Source organism: Anser brachyrhynchus (genome assembly GCF_964034855.1).
Source record: "Anser brachyrhynchus genome assembly, chromosome: 1".
In the NCBI taxonomy this organism is placed as follows: domain Eukaryota; kingdom Metazoa; phylum Chordata; class Aves; order Anseriformes; family Anatidae; genus Anser; species Anser brachyrhynchus.
In genome coordinates, this window is record NC_137694.1 from 148,233,059 (window position 1) to 148,255,684 (window position 22,626).

Consider the following 22,626-nt stretch of genomic DNA (forward strand, 5'->3'; position numbering starts at 1 on the left):
ATACTTAAAATATTCTGAAAGAAAACTTACAGGACTAGAGTTTCAAAACTCAAAGGCAATGAATTTGTTATGCAGGAACACAGTTCAGTTAAGGCAAGGCAAAACAAGATGCAATCCACAGTAGGACACAACTTGTGATAAGCAAGGATGTTTATATTCTGCTTAGCAGAGTTCCCAGCAAAGTAATTTTTAAGATGTTTCTAGCTGTGACCCAAACTTCATCCCCTCCTAACTACAGATTCAATCAAACACTGAGCTTGAATTATCCTCTGAAACTTCCTTTCTATAATCTTCCATTGCTTACTGAAAGAACTTTAATTGGATCCCAACATTTAGATGTAATAAAACTATTTAAAAAAGGGAAAGCACATTATAAACTTTCTCCACCCACACTAACTCGATGAATTTAGAAACTAACATAAATTAAATTCTGCTAAATTCTCAAATACTACTTGGAATTTGATTTAAAAGGCCACTGTAGAAAAAAAAAACAGAAGTTAATGAAGTCAGTGCTGGAGTTTTTAAGAGAGAAAAGGCAAATTTCATTTTTAACCATAGCATTGATTACAGAATGCACTTATATAAAAGATATTCCACTTCATGATCTGGTTAACAACAATAATCCCATTTCAACTCTGCATCTGGAAGTCAACAAAATCCTTTAATGGAATTACAGGTTTTTGGTACCATTGTCTACATATAGTTAGATATTATCACGTGAATTTTTGAGATTCACGTAATTATAAGAAGCATTCTCCTACCTTATAAAAGAAGTATTGCACAAGTTCAGATATTCTAACATAATAGAAATGCCCATGAACAAGCAACATTTTTTTCAAATGTTTAAATTTAGGTATTGCATAGTCACTGTTTCTTGCTGCTTGACGACCTTCTTTGCCAATGATTCCTTAAAAAAAAAAAAAGGATGAAGCTGTTTAATAATGGAAGGGCTATTTAAAAGACACAAATATTAGAAAAACTATAAAATAATGCAATGACATTGATCTAGTAGCAGATCACAACCCTACCTCATAAAATTCCTGAAGTAAATGCACTAAAAGTTGTCTATAAAATGCAGAATCTGATTGAGACCACCTACTTTAAAGTAAGTGTTTTTGTTATTTCGTTTTAATTAATACTCTAAAAAGCACACTTACCTATACCAACATGTGCTTCTAGAATCATACTGACATCATTTGCTCCATCACCAATTGCTAATGTGATAGGGTGCTCCTTTGATAACTTAATCAATTTTACAATCTGGAAAAGAACTAGTGTTAAAAATTCATCTATGATGGCTTGGTTATTTTGTATGAGTGTACAATTAATTAAAAATGATAAACACAAAAACAGTATTGCCCAGTCTAACTACTACAGATTAAGATCATAGGAGACTCTCTGTATTAAAAATTTTTGCTACTAACAAAAAAATAAATTTTATTTGATATAAACTAGTATACAACAGTCACCAAGTACTTAAAAATTACGTAATGCACACGTTTTTCTGTCTGGATTCTTCTAACTTGACTTCCCACTTATATTAAAACTAAAGATTAAATATCACTCCATAATAATAAATAATCCAGGTTCTTGTAATATCAACAGATAGTTGACAATTCAAAGCTTGTTAGATTAAAAAGGAAGCAATTAGTTCCATTCATTAAATATGTTCATTTATCAGCACGTACCAACCATAAAATTTGCACAATATGTACATAAGTCAAATTCAGGTGCACAGCTGGGTGCCATTTTAGCATACCATTATCTAAATTGCTTGCTAGTAAAAATTAGCCCTACTCATTTTGTTTGGTTTCTTTTTGCTTTTTCCATTTTAGAAGATACAAAAGTGAATGTTAACATTTTAAGATATCGTAAGTCATACAGAATATTAACTTCTAATATTTACATACATATGCTACTTCAGAAAAGAAATACAAACCTGTGCTTTTTGTAGAGGTGCCATTCGACAGCATAACACCGCACTGCAGTTCCTGCAAATTTCAAGAAAGAGCTCTCTGTAGTTAGCTGAGCTCCCATCTTGTCTTGGTTTCATTATTAATGATAATGCCGCTCCATCAATAATTAAACCATAATCTTGCATATCAGTTGAAAGCCTGTTCAGGGATAAAATATAAACTAAGAGTCACTATAAAATTCTCAGTCATATTTTAATGTTGGCAATAGGTCTTCTGTGAAAATTAATTAATGAAAAAAATAGTGAGTAGAGAATATTGCATCATTAATACACTTCAAAAGGAAATTCATTGTATAGGATTTCTATGTATGATGTTTTAAAATTCTAGCTTAAGTTGAATGCATTCAGTGCTTCAACAGTTTGAACACAGCAATCTGATAACTCACTGACTTGAACAGTGAGTATGAGTGTATAAGAAATGGTCTTGCAGTGGCCTGAAAGGGCTCCAAGAAATGCTGTAAGGTAAACTGAGTTATAGAACATTCCATAATATAGGGAAAAAAAAGTTAAAAAGAAATCCTTTGGTACTCCAAAATCTATTGATGAGGAACATAACATTGTTTTTCAGGGGCCTACAATTAAAGATTTTAAACCATGTTTAAACCATGCTTTGAAGGCAACACTTAAAAGAGACTTGTTGGCCTGGAGAGATAAGGCTACTGTCTGCATTTACAGTAGGTACACTTTGCATTTAGTACAATGACTAAGTCTCATGCAAGTATACCTGGGGAAGCTTTCAGACAGCTAATGTGGGCATTGCTAAAAGTGTAGCCATGGTTGCACGAAGCACAGTTTAGCACAATAAAATATGCTGAACAACAAGGGGAGATGCTCTATGCTGAGTGTCACGCTGCAAGAGCAGTTTTCTGTAGCATCCCAGCTAGTTATTTCACAGCTCCCTTCCATTTGCCTGAATTACTCAGTAGCCTCAGGCTCTAGCTCAGCAGCGAGTGCTGTATAAACATAAAGTCAGGTTTATTTGTGTCCTAGTTTCAGTGTTCCAAGGTAATACTACTGTGCGTGGGTTTTCAACAAACATGGTTTCACCATGACCAGTGAAAACCACTGCATTTATCAATGTTTTTTAACCTGTTTTAAGCATCTCCATCCTTCCTAATAGAAGCTATTTTTGACAAATAAAGTACTGCAAACTATATTTTAAAATAGTTTACAGATACTTTTCAGCAATTTGTTACCATTGGCACAGATAGGACAACACCATTAGTATAACAAAACACCATTAGTACAACAAAATACCATTAGTATAACTAAAACATTAGTATAAAAAAGTATAAAATCTACCAAAAATTTATCGTTATGAAGTCTACGCAATGTACTGATCATTGGCCATATCACAGTGAAAAGTTTTGAGCTTGAATTTGAACATCCAGGCAAAATCTTGATATTAATATCTTTGCATATTTTCCAGCTCTGCAGCCAAACACAAGAAATTCTGATGAGTCTTAATGTCTAGAAAATTGGTATTGCACAAGAAGGTAAGAAACATGTTTAAACATAAGCTGAAAGAACTGTGGAATGTAAGCTGAAAGTGGAACAGATGATACAATTAGTAAGTTATTTTTTAAATATGAAGTTTAAGAGATATATTTAACTGAATATGCAAATGTTATTGATTAGACCAATGAGATTTAAGTATAAGGAGAGCTAAGACAGATGCTCCAGCCCTGAGTTTCAAGCCATAAGGCTAAGAGTTTTACAATATCTCTCTTAAAGTATCACAAATACTTTTTGTATTCCTTGTTGTTCCTTTACTATAAATTTATTGTAAATGTATATAAAATGTACATACTAGCTGATTCCACATTAGAAAGAAACACAAAGCAAATACACATCATTACATCTGAAAGACCAACAACAACATCTTAAGATGATGAATATCTTTTTCAGTCTAATTCCTAGTTTTTTACAGGGTATAAAAAGAGGTTACCTAAAGGACTACGTAATGTGTGTCAGCTACTAAGCTTCAAGTAAGTAGCCTAACTGACTACGTGTATGAGGCATTCATATTATACCGGTGGTCTTGCTTTTTAATGCCATTTTTCTATCTTATTCCCTGTTATGTTTCAAGGAAATCATTTCTGCACACGATTCCTATCCTTCTTCTGACATTCAAAAAACATGTAAGTCAGTGTTTTCTGTATAATTTACCTTTCTATTTAGGGTACTCGAACTATTTTTATGCACACCAGAAGATGTGGTACTATGCTGTTGCCTGTCACCTGTCTGTAAATACATGATAATCTTCCCTAGAAATAGCACAGTAGAGAGACACAGCATAGCTCCCTTAGGACTTGGTCTTATCAAGAAAGTCGCGTCATATACTGACTCTGATTACAGAAATAAATCATGTCTGCTTCCCTTTTAGAAGTTTGAAACAGTATTTTACTTTACTATTGCTTTTGCCAAGAATCGGTATTGTTGAAGTGGAAAGATATATAATTAAAATCAGCTGTGACTTTTCTTTAATAGTTCAAGCAGTGCAAGTAATGAGATGGAGAGACAACCACAACTGTAAAAATTTAAACCTATATGGAGCAAACTTATACATAAACGCCATATAATAATTCACACTGTGATAACAGAAACATTATATTGGTGGTCTTAAGTTATTCAGTCAATCATTTAATTATTTATGAAATGCACACAAGTCCATTCCTAGCTTGAAAATTCAACTTTTTCCTTACCCTGACAAACTATCCCTGGTTAGGCTGTCACTGTGTCTTAGGACAGTTCTGCTTAGATCAAAAAGCACATCGTGTAAACTCTGTTCCTCAATTTTCTTTGTCGTTAGCTCAAGTATTTGTGTATTTCTCCGGAAGAGTTTGCAAGCATAGCAAGTAGCTGCAGCAGTCTCCATTTTGTCTCCTGTCAGAACCCAAACTTTAATTCCAGCTTTCTGGAGCGCTTCAATAGTGTCAGCAGCTTTTTCTTGTAGCCTGTGGAAGTCAATTGACAACAGACAATAGTTTGCTTGGAAATGAGAAATTCAGAGGTTCTTTTTGAAAGCTTTTCATAACCAAATAAAAAAATTCAATAAAAGTGATTAGATCTAAGAATTTTCCCAAAGGTGTAAATCTAAAAATGCTTAGAGGAGTAGTACATTATAAATGATTTATTTTGACACTTTCAAAGTGCTCAAAGTTTCACCTTTCACTTATATAGCCTAAAGGACAAGATGCTTTATTCCCCAGATAAGTACTTCACTTAAAACATTTTTAGTGCTTTCAGCTAATGACATCAAATAATGAAGTACTGAAGAGTTATTAAAGTCACCTCCCAGTTTTAATACACAGTTTTTAAATTTAAGACATAACATAGATCCTTCCTTTATTTCAATACCCATTTCATAGTTATTTCTTCCAAAACATTTCCCTACAGTTTGCTCAATAAGGTATAATGCATGTACATTGCTTGAATATACTGATTTTTGTATGTATTGTTATTAAATTACTGTTTTATAAAATTACCATGAGTAACTTAAGTAAACTAGAGATATGGAATTCATTCAAATAAATGGACTTCTCTCTAATCCAGAAAAACAGTTACAAGAGAGCCATTAACTACTTCCACTAGCAGACATTTCCTTGTTTATAAACACTGGAGCATCCTAAACATCCCTAAGCATAGTCTAAGAAATGTACTAACCGATCTTCAACAGCTGTAGCACCAAGTAAAATAAAATCTCTTTCTATCTTCTCATACGCTTCTGCCAATTTCTTTTCCCGGTCCTGGAGGGCCAACTTTGCAGTTTGAAGCAGCTTCTGTGCATTGCTATATTCTTCGGCTGTGAGCTTTTTATATGCAACACACAGTGTTCGCAGTCCTTCCTAAAGAATGTAATCAAAAGAAACAATATGCATCCCATACAACTTTTCTTAGACTTCTTGCTGTTTACACTGTAATACTTGAAAAAATTGAATGATTTTACTGTTTACATGAAGAGCCCCACTGCTCATTTTTATAGTAAAGTGAGTATAGTATAATATAGACTAGAAAATAGGGGTCAGCTTGATTCTGTGCTGCCCTGGAAGCAGTTACAACCTGAGGGACAAACTTCAGTCCTCCAGAAGAGAAACAGACCGGCTGCACAACTATATGCATGGGATTACCAGGGAAAAGAAGGTCACGCTAAAGCTTTCCTTCCCTATCTTTATAATTAGGCAGAATGAGTCAGAAGAAATAATAATGATATAAATAGTAGCTCTGTAGAGTCAGTCTGTTGATGCTGTGTTGCAGCAGATATAGGGACAAGGACAGAGACGACACATCACAGTGAGTGTTCAAAGGGAAAATCCAACTGTGTCATTTCAATCAAGTGAAAACGAGAATTCAGTTGTGGGTGTTTCAGGCTGGATCAAACTTTTGGATTTGGTGATGAATAAGAAAAGGAGTGCATAGACCACATAAGGGAAAAAAAAAGCTGCTATAACACAGAAAGAATGTTTTTCTATCTCAAATATATTGCCTCTCACAACACCATTTAACTGGCGCTTTATCTTCATAAACGTTATTCCAGTAGGTCTTTGTATAGTTACTTAGTACAAATGCAAGAAGAGCAAGAATTCAGAAAGTTTCAGGACTCTTCCTATTGATAAGGACAGATGCCAAATGTCTGACTGTATTTTCTCTCTGAAGTTTCTGTATGTAGAAGTAAGTCCTATACCCTATACCTACATCTAGGATGAAGAAACAGCTGGATTTCTCTCTTGACAGACACTGGATCGATATGATGCATGAACACTTCTTTCAGTTTCATTAGCCTCCTTCACTTCTAATTACCTGACAACTGTTTTGTGTAGTAAAACCTACAACATACATCAATGAATACCTAACCTAATGCATTCCCATCTCACCAGAACTGCTACTTGGAAGATGAGATGGAGGAAAAATTCAGGTCAGGGAGTAACACAAACTGCTAGGCATACAGCCTGCGTGCACTCTGGTATAGAATAATTTCTGTGCCTGGGAAGACAAATCTGTTACAGTATCAATCAGGAGGTCAGGACACTTAAAATCTTTGATATCATATGAACAACTCAGCAGAAGTTTAATACCCGCTGGAATCTTACCACTGCGTTGCGTTCAACTCTGGATCGTATTTGGTCAATTTTGCCTTCTTTAACTCTAGGAAATATGGAAGAATCTGCTCCCTTACAAAACAGAAATATATCACCTAGAAGAGACAGCATGGAATTCAAAACAGTCAGATATATTTGTACCCAAATTAAGAAACCTTTCAAATAGATTTCTTCCAACAGTTTTATAACATTTGCACACATGCTGATACCCATTCCCCTTTTTTAATGAAAGGCACACAGACCTGATAAACCTAAAATAAATCTAAGTGAAATAAAAATACCTAACAGGAAAGAGCATGTGGTAGTCCTACCTGTTGAAGATTTAACAATTACACTCATTCTCCGTCTCACAGAATCAAAACTCAAAACCTCCAATAATTCAAACCTGAAAAAGAAATAGAATATATTTTTTAAACAACTCTGTTTTTTTTTTTCAGATACCTAAACTGGGCATTAAAGCTTTAAACATATGGAATAAAGTATGACTCCCAACATGAAAGGTTATATTGAACACTGTGGAACATGGAACTACTACAGAACGAAATAGCACATTACAAATAGCAAATGTAGAGGTGGGGGCTCATCTGCTAATTACTTGAAACAGAATCTAAATGTGTGATGTTCTGTGATGTTCTTCAACATCTAGTTCCTGAAAACAATCAATATAATTTAATTTAGCAGAAGACTAGAAACCTTGTTGTAGAGCACTATACTGCCTAATGAGTAACTAAATCCTTGCCTATAATACCTAGGCATAGCCATAGGACTTGAAATACAGAGATATTTATACAGAAGTCTTTATTTAATATTCTTCAAATTCTGACTATTCCTAAATGTGCCAATGTAATTTCATGACTCCTCCTCAAGTGTCAACTGACAAGTTAATCAAATGAAAAAAAAAAACTTATTCTTGCCACTATTATAATTGGCATTTTTTTTCTGATTTGACTTGATCCCACGTTCCTTTGTTTTCTAGGAAGAAAAATGAACAGAAACTCCTGCTGTGCTGTTTTTATATCATTCATCAGTTTATATACATTAATGATTTACTCTCTCTCTTCTTTTGCCTAAGAGAACCCTGCTTTTTACAGCACAAACCTAAGTATCGTTATTCCTAATCTTTTCAAGATTCACTTCTATAGATATTTTGCTTATAAAATAGATCTGATCTGGCCTATGTCTACAGACTGTGATCCACTTTGGGCTCATACCATTTTATTAAAAAATTACTATTTACCATATAACAAAGGAAAAATATCCATAGTTTCTAAAGCTATTGATCTATAACATTAGGTCAAGAACCACCAAGTCACACTTCTGTTGTTATTTTATTTTTTCTTATTTCACATACTATCAAACTAACAGACTTAAAAATATAAAACTACAGTGTACGCTTAAAATTATAAGTATTAAATCATTTATTTTTATACTAAAATGCACAATTTGTGACTTTTTGAATTTAAAATTAATGTATAGGGAAAGAATGATTTATTAAACATATCAATAAAACTTTCTTTCCTCAGTCTCATTTTGTTGTATTTTAAGTACTCACTTTTCTCTGTTATTTTCCCGATTTAAGATCTCCATGTAATTGTCCTTCAGGCTTAGATAGGTGTAACCAAGTCTGTAAAATGAAACACATATCAAGAGAATGAACACAATAAAAATATAATTATCCAGTTTAGCATGTCAGACAGATTTAAAGCTGAGTTTATCTTCAGAAAATAAACACAACTGTTTTTATTTGATTTATGAACATAATCGTGACTGCATATTAAGAAAATCATCAGCTATAGATGATTTGGTGTTTGCTATTAGGATTTTTTTTGCTAAAAACAACTTTGAACTTCAGTGATTAGATCTCCAGATTTAAAAAGTAACTATGCTTAATTACGTACATACCTCTGTATTCCCTCAACTAAAGCAACTTCATCAGGTGATGATGATATATATATACGAGATCTTCTTGAGAGATGGTTTTTCTTCAATCCATCTACACTGTCATCATCTTTTACTTGAACAGTGTGGCAAAGACAAAGAGCTCGGAAAAATAGCTCCTCTCTCTCCTAATAAATAAAAGAAATTATTGTCACTATTTGTTATCACTTTCAAGTATTCCATAAAAGCTTTTTTTCTTTTGGAGGCTAGCAATATCAGTGATTATTACTGTTTATTATCACATACAGGCAGTATCATAGGTCCCCTGCCCTGTAAGGGGAGCCAAGTCTGTCCCTGTGGTGTCACACAACTAGTTAATAGCTGCTAGTACTACTAACGCTGCCATGCAAGTCAAGCTGCTGATGGCCCTGGAAAACCCAATGTGCATCTCTTGCCTCCTCTGAATTTATACATGTGGCAAAAGTTGTTTTTTTTTTTTTAAATTTGTTTAAACTTTGACAACCTATATTAAATACTAGTCAAGGTACAATTCTAGGAGTCCTGAATCCAGACAGAGGGACACAGCATCTGCAGCACAAGTGTTAATAGGGTTTAGAGATTTCAATTTCTTGCGCAGCTTGAACACCTCTCAGATCTATATAAAATAAAAGGAGTTTGGACGTTCTGGCAGCTGGAGCCAACAAATTCCATAACGTTTCAGATAGTTTGGCAATAGCAGCTTAGCCATTTCTTGTTTCTGGTTTGAGAGTCACACCAGAAAGAGATTTCTATTTCATGGATAAATGGCTGTGTTCTAACTGTATCTTTGTTTCTGAATCTTAATCTTCCATGCTGTTCAATACAAACTGTGTCTGTGCCATTTTAATTCGAAGACAAAAACACAGCTACTTTGTGACTGTGTTCAGATGGGTAAAAATCATAAGGCTTTTGAATTTTAAGATACCTTATTTTGCCACAGTGAAGGTTATGGCTTAAGTATGATCTGAGACTGTATTGACATATTTTAAAATATATAGTCCATTGGCTGTGGTTATCCTGACCATTTATACAATGCTCATCTGCTGACATGTGAATTCTCCTTAACCTTCACCTAATTTAATTTGTTTTACATTGCAAAAAAGCCAAAGCACGTACATGCTGTGTGTAATACATTTCAGATGTGGCTATATTAATTCACTTTTAAAAGTAAATGAGTTTGATTATAAACCATTCAATTACCGCATATTCACTCAGTGATGACTGGGCAAGTGTTTGCATTGAACATTCATTTTTCCCCTTTACGAGTTTCCTGCCTTGATTTCCCTATTGAAGCCAATGTAAAATGGAGAAAGTTCTGTGTTTCTTGGTTTTATTTAATTCAGTTTTACAGCTTCAGTAAGTTGGGAAACTTCCTATTAAGCATCTAAATCTTACTCTGAACTATGAAAGGAAAGCATTCATGTTGTCATACATTCCCTGAAGGTATATCCTTTGGTTACTGAAGTTCAAGAATGCTGTATTTCTACAGTTCCCTTCATCAGCTTAATTCAATTTTCATGTTTCACTGTAAAAAACAAGGACCTAGAAAGAGTCACCATACCTTTCCACTTCCTCCTGGAGAAGAATCTATCATATCAATGCCTGTACAATCATGGAGAATTTGGCCATTGCAGATAACATGTGGTATATAAACATGCCCCTCAATGCAACATTCTACAAATTCCATGTTGTTCTCAGTTAATGTTCCTGTTTTATCTGTGAAGACATACTCAATCTGCAAATGAACACAAATTAAAAACAGCAAGAATATGAACAGAGATCTTTCAAGGTATCTTAACATGAATGACATTTTTACTGGGCTACACCTTCCTTTAAAGATCTTTATGCAAGCTATTTCAGAAAAGGAAGACAAAAATTTATTTTGGAAGTCATCTTCCATGGAAATGGGGGCTTTAAAAGATTTTATCATACAAGAGTACTAGTAAAGCTCTCCTACCAGACAACACTTATAAATAATGTTTAACATACTTTCACTCTTCTCTCAAGCTCCTTTTTGTTTTTTAATGTCTTGCTTACTGCAGAACAGATACTCACAGAAACAAAATGAATAAAAATGTCATTTGGCAGGGATGATTACTTAATGTACATGCCTGGATTTGCACCAGTTCCTTTCAGAACAGTCTTCAGGCTACTGTCAGAGTTTCCCACTACAATTACTCCAGTGTAAATGAACACCAAGTAATTATCACATATAGTCATATAGATGTGCGTTGTTACTGTCTTGAAAGCATTCTTTCTGTCTCAATACTGAATTTTTGATTCACTTTATCTTTTACAGTGAGCCATAGCATTAAAGGCTAACAACACCAAAAACAAAACTGAAAAGTGACCTCGCCGGAGCTGTAGAAAGGGGAAGGATTCACCTTCCTCCACCTGCTGGCAACTCTCCTAATGTAGACCAGGGGGCTACTGGCTGTCTTTGCCACAAGGGTACACTGCTGGCTCACGTTCAGCTTGGTGTCCCCCAGAATCCCCAGGGCCTTTTCTGCAAAGATGCTTTCCCCTGGGTGGGTCCCACTGTGCCCCATCACCCAGATCATTAATGAAGACGTTAAGCAGGACAGGACCCAGTACTGACCACTGGAGCACTGCACTAGTTACTGGCCTCCAGCTAAACTTCATGCCACTGATCACCACCCTCTAAGCCATTGACATTCAGCCAGTTTTCAATCCATATCACTGTCTGCTCATCCAGACTGCACATCAAGAACTTGTCTGTGAAGATTTTACGGGAGACAGTGTTGACAGTGTCTGCCCATAATAATGAAATGCTTGCACCACCTTTTATCCAAATAAATATAAATGTTCTCTAAAAGCTTAATAACTAGTTCAGCTGTACAAAAATAAAGTAATACATCCTCTCAGGTATTTTAAATATTTTAAAATATTTTAAAAGGAGAATGCCAGTCAGTTATTTGACTGGATGAAACTGGTGTCTGGATATTTGGTGTTAGTCTAGCCAGACAAAAAAGGTGTCTTTTCATCTCCTTTTACTTTAAGGAATTTAGATGCTTATATAATCTCCCTCTAGAGTCAACGGAGAGAAATCATTACCTTCATGAAGTGGTTATCCTTTACTAATACAGTTAACCATGATAGACAGAGCTAATTATCTAGTGAAGCTACTTACAACAACTATATAGGTATCTATAATATAGATGCCTTCTTGTATCTATATTGCAGACACCTATGCCAGGTTAAGAGGGGTGTGTGTATTGGTGCACCTGTTCAGTGAATGTGGAAAATTCCCAGACAGCTTAGATTATATGTCTACTTTCTGGATAACTTAAGTTTGGTGATATGATCCAGCCTAAGTTCTCAGAATCTGCAAATGGTTCAGAGGATATATAAATTTGCTCCCGCTTGAATATACAATAATAATATTATTTGCCAAAGATCTAATAAGAGAGCATTTGTGTAGGAAAAATGAATACAGAACTAATTTTCTAGATTAGCTACAATATATAAAATATGTTATGAAATCCTAAAATGAATTTCAACAATGGAAACACCAGTGTAAAGAGTAATGTAGTACTTCTAACTGATGGAAGGGACTAAAGTTGCTTTAAGGGAGGTGATTCTGGGAAGTACTCATTAAAATCAAATTTAGATGTTGTCTATGTTTCAACACTTAGCACATCAGGTCACAGGTGTTTTCAGAAGTTCTAAGTGTTAATTTGCCTTCAACTGACCTAGCCAAGAAATCAGAATTTTTGATTCTGAAAATCAGAAGATATCAAATTTGATTTTTAAATTAATCATCACTAAAGAAAATTTAAATCTGCAAAAATATATAGTTGCAATGAATTTTTAAATAAAAAAAATACTATACATCAGGAAAGTTTATTTTATGGTAGAAATAGTTGAAAAATGTATCATTTGATGAAATTTACCTGTCCCAACTCTTCATTGAGATCAGACGTATTTACCAGTGGTCCTTCACCTGTGTCTTCATCAAACATCTCCTCATCCCATGTAAGGAAATAAGAACCAAGAAATTTTTGCATTTCCACAGTGACATACATGGATACAGGAATAATGTAGTTGAAAAGAACCATGAACGCAAGGAAATCTGTAAATGCCTGAAGAAACTGCCAAAGAAACAAGACAAAAATACTAATTTGTCATGTACCATCAAAAACTGGAAGGTGACTACTTAGATTTACAAATTATTTTTTCTAATAGTTTTCAAACAGTAAGCAACGCCATTCACATCTCACAGTTCAGCACAGAATGCAAACTTTCTTGATTTATATCACAACTATTTGGGCATAAAGAAATACCTTTTTAACTTTGTATTTTTCTTTACAAACATACAGGTAGAGAATACAGTTACACATTGCTGCAAAGTTCTAGAGCAACTAATGAGAGTGACTACATATGAATGGTGAACAACTACGTGAACAAGGACACTGGACACTGGGAACTGTGCTGGTCTCTAGTGCTCGTAACAGTTACAGGACCACACGAAACTGAGAGGTATTTTGACAGAGATTTCTACAGTAGTTTTTTTTGATCAAATGTCTGTTATATAATTGCCACTAGTTGGGTGATTCCCTTCAGTCCTATGTTTCTTTGCAAGAGTTGAGCTCTTTTCTTATTGATATAACTCACATCAATAGCAGGAATCTCCAAAAACAAACAAACAAAAACAAACAAAAACATATTTGCATGGGAGTTTTTATACTAAAACAAAGACCTTGTAATTCTTAATCAGTCTTCAGTTAAATTCACATATACAACTTATGTGCAAAAATTCAGATATAGGCTTTCCAGAAATATACCATCACCACTGCTGGAAAAAGTAACAATTCATGACTAGTAAACAAGCAGGCTGTATATACTTTTCAGTAGTATTCTTATAAATGTAGAGTTTAGTGAAACTTTTTTTGGTATTTTATTTCCATACCACATTCCTTTTCCTTTCTGGCTCTGTTTTCCAATTATACCATGGCTCATCACGATACTCTTTACTCTCCCAGACATGCTTCAGGACAGTATTTATTAGTGCTTTACTGATGAGAATACAGAGGTATACAATAAGGAATACATTCATTGATCTAAAAGAAAATAAAGTAAAAATTAAAATGACAATTCCATCAGTGTACAAACTACAGAGATTATTAAAAATTTATACTTGTTCTTCAGTCTAACAGTTGCTGCAAATCTAACAATGATATGATGTTAATAACTTCTCTACAGTGTTTTCCCAATGGAGAAAATCATTATCGAGGACCATTTTCTATTTAAAATGTTAACTGCTATAATTATGTAAGAATACTTGCAAAAGTACTTTTATAGAAATAAAATCCATCTAGAACATTTTGCAATGTAGCTGCAATGGCTCAACTGTTACTGTATCTAGACAGATATAAAAAAGAAAGAGCAAGAACACTGCATTTAAAATTATGTTAACATTAATGGTGGGCATGAACTAAAAGCTATTGGTTATATACCTGTAATGACAGAAACAGACACATCATCACTCAGTCACTATATAAGAGAAGGGTTGTCAGCTGGTCAGTACATATTGCCTAAGTCAATGACATACTTTTTTTCCACAAAGTTGGACACCTTACTCAGATGCGATGACTTCAAATAGTAGAGCAGGACTAGAATCTAATCCTCTCTACTTATTAAAGCAAAAAACAAACAAACGGATGAGGGAATTTATGATTTTAGATAAAACAATGAAAACTTGCCACAGATAGGCTTTGTGTTATTGCAGTTGGTCCAAACTGAAAGGAGTTATTTCTACTGAATTCAATTTAATTGTAATGTAAAGTAATGTTAGGATACCGAAGAACATAACTGTGGAAAAAGTCAGTAGGTATACTCTAACCAGTAAAAGAAAAGTCCACTGGAACAGCAAAACATTCATATCTTAAAAAGGTAAGCATTGCATTAAGGTGGTTTCTTTTTAAGATATAATGATAATAAAGTATTGAGAACCTCATCTGGAGTTATATGGCTCATTTTAAAAATCAAAAATGAAGCACACAAAAATGAAAATTTTAAGTCCTTTTACCTTTTTTTTTTTTTACTTTAAACCAATAAATCACATACTTTTAGCAAAATAAAATATCCCCTTTTATTCACTATTCAAACATGCAGTTTTCTACGCCCAAAAGAAATATTGAAATTTTTACTTTTCTACAGCAGATCGTTTCTGTGATTTTGACTGGTAATTTAACGCCATCTTAGTTTCCATGCCAGTGTAGATAGCAACACCTGAAATTAGACAATTTGTTTTAATAAAGATAGCACAGTACAATAACTTACTTTAATAACAATACAACTCACTAGATTATTATACCCTGTCATTTCTCTAAGTTTCTATGGTCTGAAGAAAAAGGGTACAGATTGGGATAATACTCAAACACTAAAAATGGCTTAACATTTTGGTTCTTCAGGGGAAAGTTTAAGAATGGCATTTTACATGTCATTCCAGAGCCACAGTCTCCAATTCCTAACATGTTCTCTGCTATGAACGGAAGCCAAAACAAAGCTGTATTTTGAATAAATCATCTTGTGTTTTTAAGTTCTTTTTTTTTTTTCTGCTTTAATTTTAGAATTTAAATTATATGTTGTAAAAGAAAATTCAGGAAGGGCTAAACTACAGGATACATCCAAGAAGAATAAGAGAAGGCTACTGATTTAGCTTTCCTCAGGAAAATCTAATACTTTATGAAAAGAGTGATCTTCTAATATTACTGAATTCCTGCTAATAATTCAGATTGAGAGACTAACAGATTAAAAGCAACTACAAAAAGCTGTAAATAAGAAAATGGATTTTAAGTGCATATTAAGTCAGCACCCCTGCACGCTGATAAAAGTAATATAGTTTAGGATACGGATCATACTGGGGTAATGGCAAACACTGCATGCATTACACAGACCAGAAACAGCCACTTACACATCTCTGCTTGATACATAATTTAACTGAGATGTTAAAATCATGCTCTGAAGTTTACAGAAATGCTACAGACTAATTGTATTAGTTATCTATTTCAGATACCAATTAAAAGCAAAGAGGGCAAGTTTAAATTAACGTATACTTTTAATGCATTTTTTTTTGAGAAAAAGTTTTAAGATTTTGATGTTCCAGGCTGAGTACATCATTGCTATTTATGATCTCCTTTTGTGGAGTATGGAAGTTGTACATGACAGAGGATGATTTGCACCCTTGTCCCTTTCATTACCAGCAAAGAGTTGTTTGTAACACTGCAACTACCTCTACCACTAGGTTTGCTTAAAGAATGTCAAAAACATGTATTTCATATTGTGCTTCCTATTTCTGCTAATGTATTAAAACACTTCCATGGAATGAAGACAGATCACACAAACAAAATACAGTGACTAGTGGAAAGTCTAATTTTGAGTCAGGAACTGTTTAGGTGCATTTTTTTTTTTCATCAGCCATATTTATGGTATCTGTCTGTTTTGACAAGTGAGCAAAACAGATTTAACATTTTTTATCAAGCTTATTACCTTGTTTGGAACAGCATTTATTTACAATGCTTGTTCAAAACCCAAATATTTACAGGAAGAATTCAAGTTGTCTTTACCCCTCCCCAAAATCTCTATAGTCATTGAACATCATTAATACTAACTTTATTGAAATTCTAGAAACAGTACACCTTATTGAAAAGTTGTAAATCAAGTGATTCAATAGAAATCATATTCTTGGTAGCAACTCTAGAATTGTAACTTTGTTTGATGTCTGCTTATTACTTCAGCATTCATTGAAATAATCAACACAAATATTTACCAAAGATTTTTTCTGTATTCTTTAAAGTGGCTCCTCTAAGGAGCAGATTTTCGGATCCTAATGGCCTGCAAAAGACAAACATTACAAAATATAAGTATTTAGAAAGAGACAGCAGGCCTTAATGGAAGCCATCTAAGACAGGAAAGTAGTATTACTCAATTAATTTTATGTTGTGTGAAAAAATTAATAGGTGGCACTTAAAGCATTTAAGTGAATATTAAAAAATACAGATACCTACAATTAAGCTAATAACCTCACAGTCCAAGTCCAGCATTAGCAATTTCATTTTGAAACATGTTGAGAAAACAGTAACTTTCATTTCAACCATGTATGTAGATACCTAAATAAAGATTCATCATCCTAATTGTAAGTTACTTACTTTTAAAAACACTAATTCACGTCTTTTTTAGGCTTGCATAAACTATAGTTTTGTTCATGTTAGAGTTACTTATTAAGTACAATACGTTCTGCCCTTTCATTTCAAGTATAAATGGTATACAAGGTATTGCTTGAAATTTACTGTATACTTTTCATAGCATAAAGATGAATATAGGTAAAATAATTTATTGAGAAGTAGGAATTACTGTAAGGATCCCCATGCAGTTTAAAATAGCATTTTGGAGCATATGTAATACAATCCATCACAGGAGTGCAAAAACAAGGACTACTTTACAGACAGACAACATGCAGAATTGCACAGATGACATTTTAAACTACTGCCAGACTATTTATATAGCAATGGAAAAATAAAAATAATAATAAAAAAATAAACTCAGTATTTTTGGATGTTATTCAAAGTGTTCAAAAATAATAATAAAAAAAATAGTCAGGGAACTCTAAAACAAAAACCCCAGGGCTGTGTCTCTGATGTTCTGATGTAAAACCTGTTACTATTTCCATTTAAACCAGTGGTGTGACGTTATGTGAATGATTTGGTAATAAGACATTGTATCCTGATATAGTAAAAAATGCCAACAGTTCTACTAATAGCACTGTCCAAGGAATACAAGCCTTAACACCACAAATTTTCTTCTTGGTCACAGTGTTGGACACAGAGCAGGCTATTGCTGTTTTGATTAAAAAGGAAAGTGCTCTTTAGAAAGAAGAAGGAAAAAGAAAAAGGCAGCTTTCACAGCAGACTGTAGCAATCTACTATTAAATGACGTATCACTCAACATGGAAAGGACAGGAGTATCCTCAGGAAAGGATACCTCCTGCCTGGAAGCAGGCAGCTGTCACTGCAACAGCTCATGAGGCCAGGGCCCTGCCTGACCCTCTTATCTGAGAGACCCCCAAGCAAGAACACAGCCCAGAACAGCTGAGAGGGACATGATCTGCTCTGGATGGTGACAAGAGATTTTCACTGCTTTGCAGTGCAGTCATAGATATGTTTCCTTTGGGATCACTGACATGCTCAGCAGCCAAATTTTCCCTCCTCTTTGCTTACTGAGATAGAAAATTACCTATCTACAGACACACTGAGCTTAAGAAAATACTTAGCCAGAATGAATTAACTTCCCACATGCTGGGGCCTTGGATATAATCCAAGCGAGACAACTTTCCCTCCTATTGCTTTGCCTCTTTGTGGCAAGGACCTGAACAAAAACCAGGTACACAAAGTCTTCTCCTTGCTAGTACACAGAAGATCTTATACAGAAGAGACATGAAGACTCATGACACTTTTGTACTGCTTTATTTTTATTCTCTATTTGCCAAACAAATAATGTCCTGGGCTACACTGACTGCTCCTTGAGGAGAATCTACCTCACTCACTTCAGGATGAAACTTATTCGCGCACGAGGCAGAACCTTCTAGGTGCCAGACCCAGGATAACAAATCATCGTTTCCTATACCACACATAAAGTCCATTTCCTTGGATCTTGCCTTCTTGAACACACACAACGTTTAAGACTTCTTAGACAAATGTACAAATACAAATCCACCCCTCAGTAAAACTAAACACAACGTTTGGTATGTTCAATCTCCCCGAAGAAGAGGAGGAAGAAGAGGAAGAAGAGAAGGAATAAAAGGAAGAAGGAGAAGAAGGAGGAGATGAAGAGGAAGAAGAAGAAGAAGAGAAACACAAACACGAAGACCTGCTGCTAATGCAACAATATTATCAAAGTACTGTCAAAATACTCTCAACATCATTTACAAGCTAACTACATACCAAATAAAAGCTTAAGGTAAAAGATGAAATATTTATGATATACACAAGTACAGTCTATAGACTTTTAAGACAAAAATACTTTATATCAATAAGACAAGACAGCACAATGTTGGTAAAACAAAAGTAATTCTCATTATTGATATCCTAACAATCAATCCTAACAGTGATTACATGTGGGGAAACTCTGTATTTTCCTTACCTTGCAGTAGGCTCATTACTGTCATGGTAAATATTTATTCGACCAACAAATCTGCAAGGGAAATATACAAGTAGTTTTATATCAGTGCTAATTTGCGTATTGCTATGTATATATCTCAATATTTCAATTTTTTTAACGTACAAGGACAGGTAATTCTCCTTATATACAGATCTATATACACCACACACATATAAAAACAAAGCAAATTACTCTCACTTTTTAAATCTTTAAAATGTATGTGTGAGAATAGATTATTTTATTGAAAGCATGTATTAAAGTGAGCCAACAGCTTTCAATTGAACGTTCTCTGATCATCCAGGAAATAAACAAGAGCTCATAGATACATGTATAGATAGAAAAATAAACAGAACAGAATGTCAGTGTAAAGTCTGTATAAAAAAAGCTACGAAAGAGTATAAAATTATGAATAGATCTTCTAATTAGACCTATTAGCAAGAATTAACAAGAAAATATTATTGAAACTATCTAAGGTAAGTAACAACATAATTACTATCCTTTACAAATCTTAAAACCTTCACCTGGGTTAAAACCAAAATAAAACAGAACAAAACAAAATAAATCAACAGCATAAAGCCAATGGGCAATTTTCCATCTGAATATTTCTAAGTACATTTTATCTGTATGTGGTGGATAGACCCTGGACTAAGCACTGACTGACTGCTTGCTCATTACCAGCAGCACAGGAGAGAAAACGGGAAGAGCAAAAGCAAGATATCAACAATTTACTAAGTGAAAGGGAAAAAAAAAGCAAAGGCAAATGCTCACCAACCCCCATAAATAAACATCTCCAAGCAACAGAGACCACCCCCTGCCTGCTGTTATATTGTTGAGCTTGACATTAATGTGGCACTGAGTATCCCTCTGGTCAGTTCAGGTCGTCTGTCCTGCCTGCTCCCAGCCTCCTGCACAACCCCAGCCTACTTGCTGGTGGGGCAGAGTGAAAAACAAAAGAAGCGGGAGAAATGGTTGGTAAAGACCATGCTGTTATGTGGCAAATTCCAGGCCACCACTGATACCCAGTGCTGGACAACTACATTGCCCCTGCAGTCAGCCTGAATTTGGCCAGTGAAAATGCTCAAACATCCCACCCTCATAGCAGGCAGTTAAAAGGCAATCCCAAGCAGCCCCTACAGCCCTGCAAGGAAGAAGTTTAAAATGTTTTCTTCCTCCTGTGTTCCAACAATGGCTGCTGGAATAGCTAGAGAGCTCTCGAAATGCCAGGCAACTGTTCATCAGCCAGAGAAGTGTTCTCTAAAGTTATTGTAAGCATCAGGTTTCTCTGGGTTTTCACCTACGAATACCAGCTGAAGTGGCCTAGAGCAGTGGTCTCCACACCTAACAGATCGTGCACCCCTATCAGTAAAAATTTTTGAGCGTGCACCCCCACTATATTTCCTTATAAACTATACACATGTACTAGTGTATTAGTACATTGTGTACATGATAAAACATGCAAAAATAGAACTTAAGGATGAGATAAAAATGAAATAAACAGTATTTTTAAGATTATCTTATAAATTGTACAGAAACCTTTCTGTGCTAAAATTTATTAGTAGTAGTTTTCCTAGTGAGACCTACATGATTTAATATACTTTATTTCCGAAAATTTTGGTTTTACACTTTGTGATTATTAAGGATTTTTTCTTGTACCCTTGAGGAGAATTAAGCACACAGTTGTTCTAAAATATAGAATGATTTAATGAACAATGCATTGGACAGTCCTACCACCGTAAGCAGATCTACAAGGAGTCTGCAAAGACTCAACATGATCTGATTCCCTATATAAATTTGTGTCAGCACCAGTCACAGGAGGGTTGGCATCAGGCACCATAACTCAGTGGTAAAGCATCATTTTTACTTTTAAGGGACACGTTAAGTATGTTTATTTTTTCTACTGAGAGACACTTTTCTTCACAGATAAGGTTAGCAAATTCAGAACACTTGCCCCTTTGTAAAAGAAAAATGCATAACATCTTTAAGTGTGACAACTCTCTTAAGCACTTTGCCAAAAGATAATCACTCTACTTCTGTGTGGTACAAAAGATTTTCATGGTCACTCCCACCCCAGCTCATTACAAAGTATTGTAAAGATTCTATTTAAAGGTCTTGTTTTTATAAAACTAACCAAATTGATGATATCCTGTAGCACTTTGTGCAATTCTGGGTCCAACCTCCTGACTGCAATAGCTTGTCTATGACTGATGCAGTGAATGAATTTCACACGTGGTGCCAGCTCTGTAACCTTACTCTGGGATCTTTTTTTGTATCAGCAGAAGTATCTGCTCCACTAGTAGTTATACTTGCACATTTTCTCTATAAGACATTGTTTTTATTAAAAAGTCATTTGTTGTTCAGGACATATCTTCTCTAGTATATCTTTATTATAGTAACTCACAAAAAAAAGTAGTTCTTTATGTATTCCATTATCGAAACAGAATCTGGAAATACCTTAAGCTACAAAATATTAGAAACATCTGTACTTTCAGCCATCTGTACAGCAATATCCCACACTGCATAATTTATTCTAATTCTTTAGATCTTCAGCAATGTTTCCTATGCACCTTCCAACAGTATTTGCTGGCAAATTTGCTGGTATTTCATTTTGTTGCCATATTGTTTTCTCTATTATTTCAGCCATCTTTCCTGTGTCAGGAAGAACAAGTGTTTCCCCAATGATATGTGGCTTTTCATCTTTCACTATTCAGTAAGAAAGTTCAAGAGAGTCTTCTAAAGATTTATTAAGTTTACTGAAATTTTCTAAAGGGAAAACACTGAAAAAAAAATGTGGAGGTTTGTCTTCATGTTCTGGATGCTTAGATTTTAATTGTCTTGATAATTGTGGTGGTTTCATAGAATCATGTCAAAACACAACATGCATGTAGGGTGGTGTTCATTGTTAACAATAGCAGATATAAATCAATCTTTCAAATAGTATTCACAATTCACAATTGTGAATAGAATACACAATTTTGAATTTGTTTGCCCAAATGCTAATGAAGAGCTCGTAGTAAGAGTAGAAGTGTTTGCTCTACCATTTTCTTGTTCTCTTGTGCTTGTGTTATTAGTACTAGCTTCAATCTGCAGTTTTTTGCAGGAATCTTTTTAAGGCACTTGTCCATTTTGTGAGGGTTAGTTTAGTTAGAACTAGACAATATAATCTGTAAAACCACTTAACCAGGCACGCACAAACCACCATGCTTCACAACACACTGAAAGCGAACAAATGAGATTGGGTGCCTGTCAACCTCTCCGCATTGTGGAACACCCACCCCAGGACCCTCAAACCGTGGACGCTCTGACATACAGACTGAATGAGGGTGTCAGTATCAATACATACATTAAATATGAGTGACTCTTGATTTTTTTCTTATTTTTTTAGATTAAAAAATAAATTAGGTAGAAGTTCTGAAATTTCCTTTGTGCATCCCAATGAATCGTCTTGCATGCTCCCTG

The 22,626-nt window shown here is 34.4% G+C and overlaps 1 protein-coding gene across 4 annotated transcripts in view; it reads right to left on the minus strand.

Moving 5' to 3' along the window:
• The window catches only part of ATP11A (ATPase phospholipid transporting 11A), a 127,692-nt gene that overhangs the window by 20,702 nt on the left and 84,364 nt on the right, over positions 1–22,626 (minus strand). For all 4 annotated transcript variants that reach the window (XM_080577121.1, XM_080577120.1, XM_080577119.1 and 1 more), the window contains exons 8-22: positions 19,153–19,203; positions 16,784–16,848; positions 15,162–15,243; positions 13,922–14,072; positions 12,906–13,103; positions 10,553–10,726; positions 8,977–9,140; positions 8,627–8,698; positions 7,386–7,459; positions 7,066–7,169; positions 5,642–5,823; positions 4,681–4,932; positions 1,940–2,114; positions 1,158–1,260; positions 762–907 (exon numbers count right to left, since the gene is read on the minus strand). In XM_080577121.1, the coding sequence (XP_080433247.1) occupies positions 762–907; positions 1,158–1,260; positions 1,940–2,114; positions 4,681–4,932; positions 5,642–5,823; positions 7,066–7,169; positions 7,386–7,459; positions 8,627–8,698; positions 8,977–9,140; positions 10,553–10,726; positions 12,906–13,103; positions 13,922–14,072; positions 15,162–15,243; positions 16,784–16,848; positions 19,153–19,203 (1,993 nt within the window). The remainder of the gene's footprint in view (positions 1–761; positions 908–1,157; positions 1,261–1,939; positions 2,115–4,680; positions 4,933–5,641; positions 5,824–7,065; positions 7,170–7,385; positions 7,460–8,626; positions 8,699–8,976; positions 9,141–10,552; positions 10,727–12,905; positions 13,104–13,921; positions 14,073–15,161; positions 15,244–16,783; positions 16,849–19,152; positions 19,204–22,626) is intronic.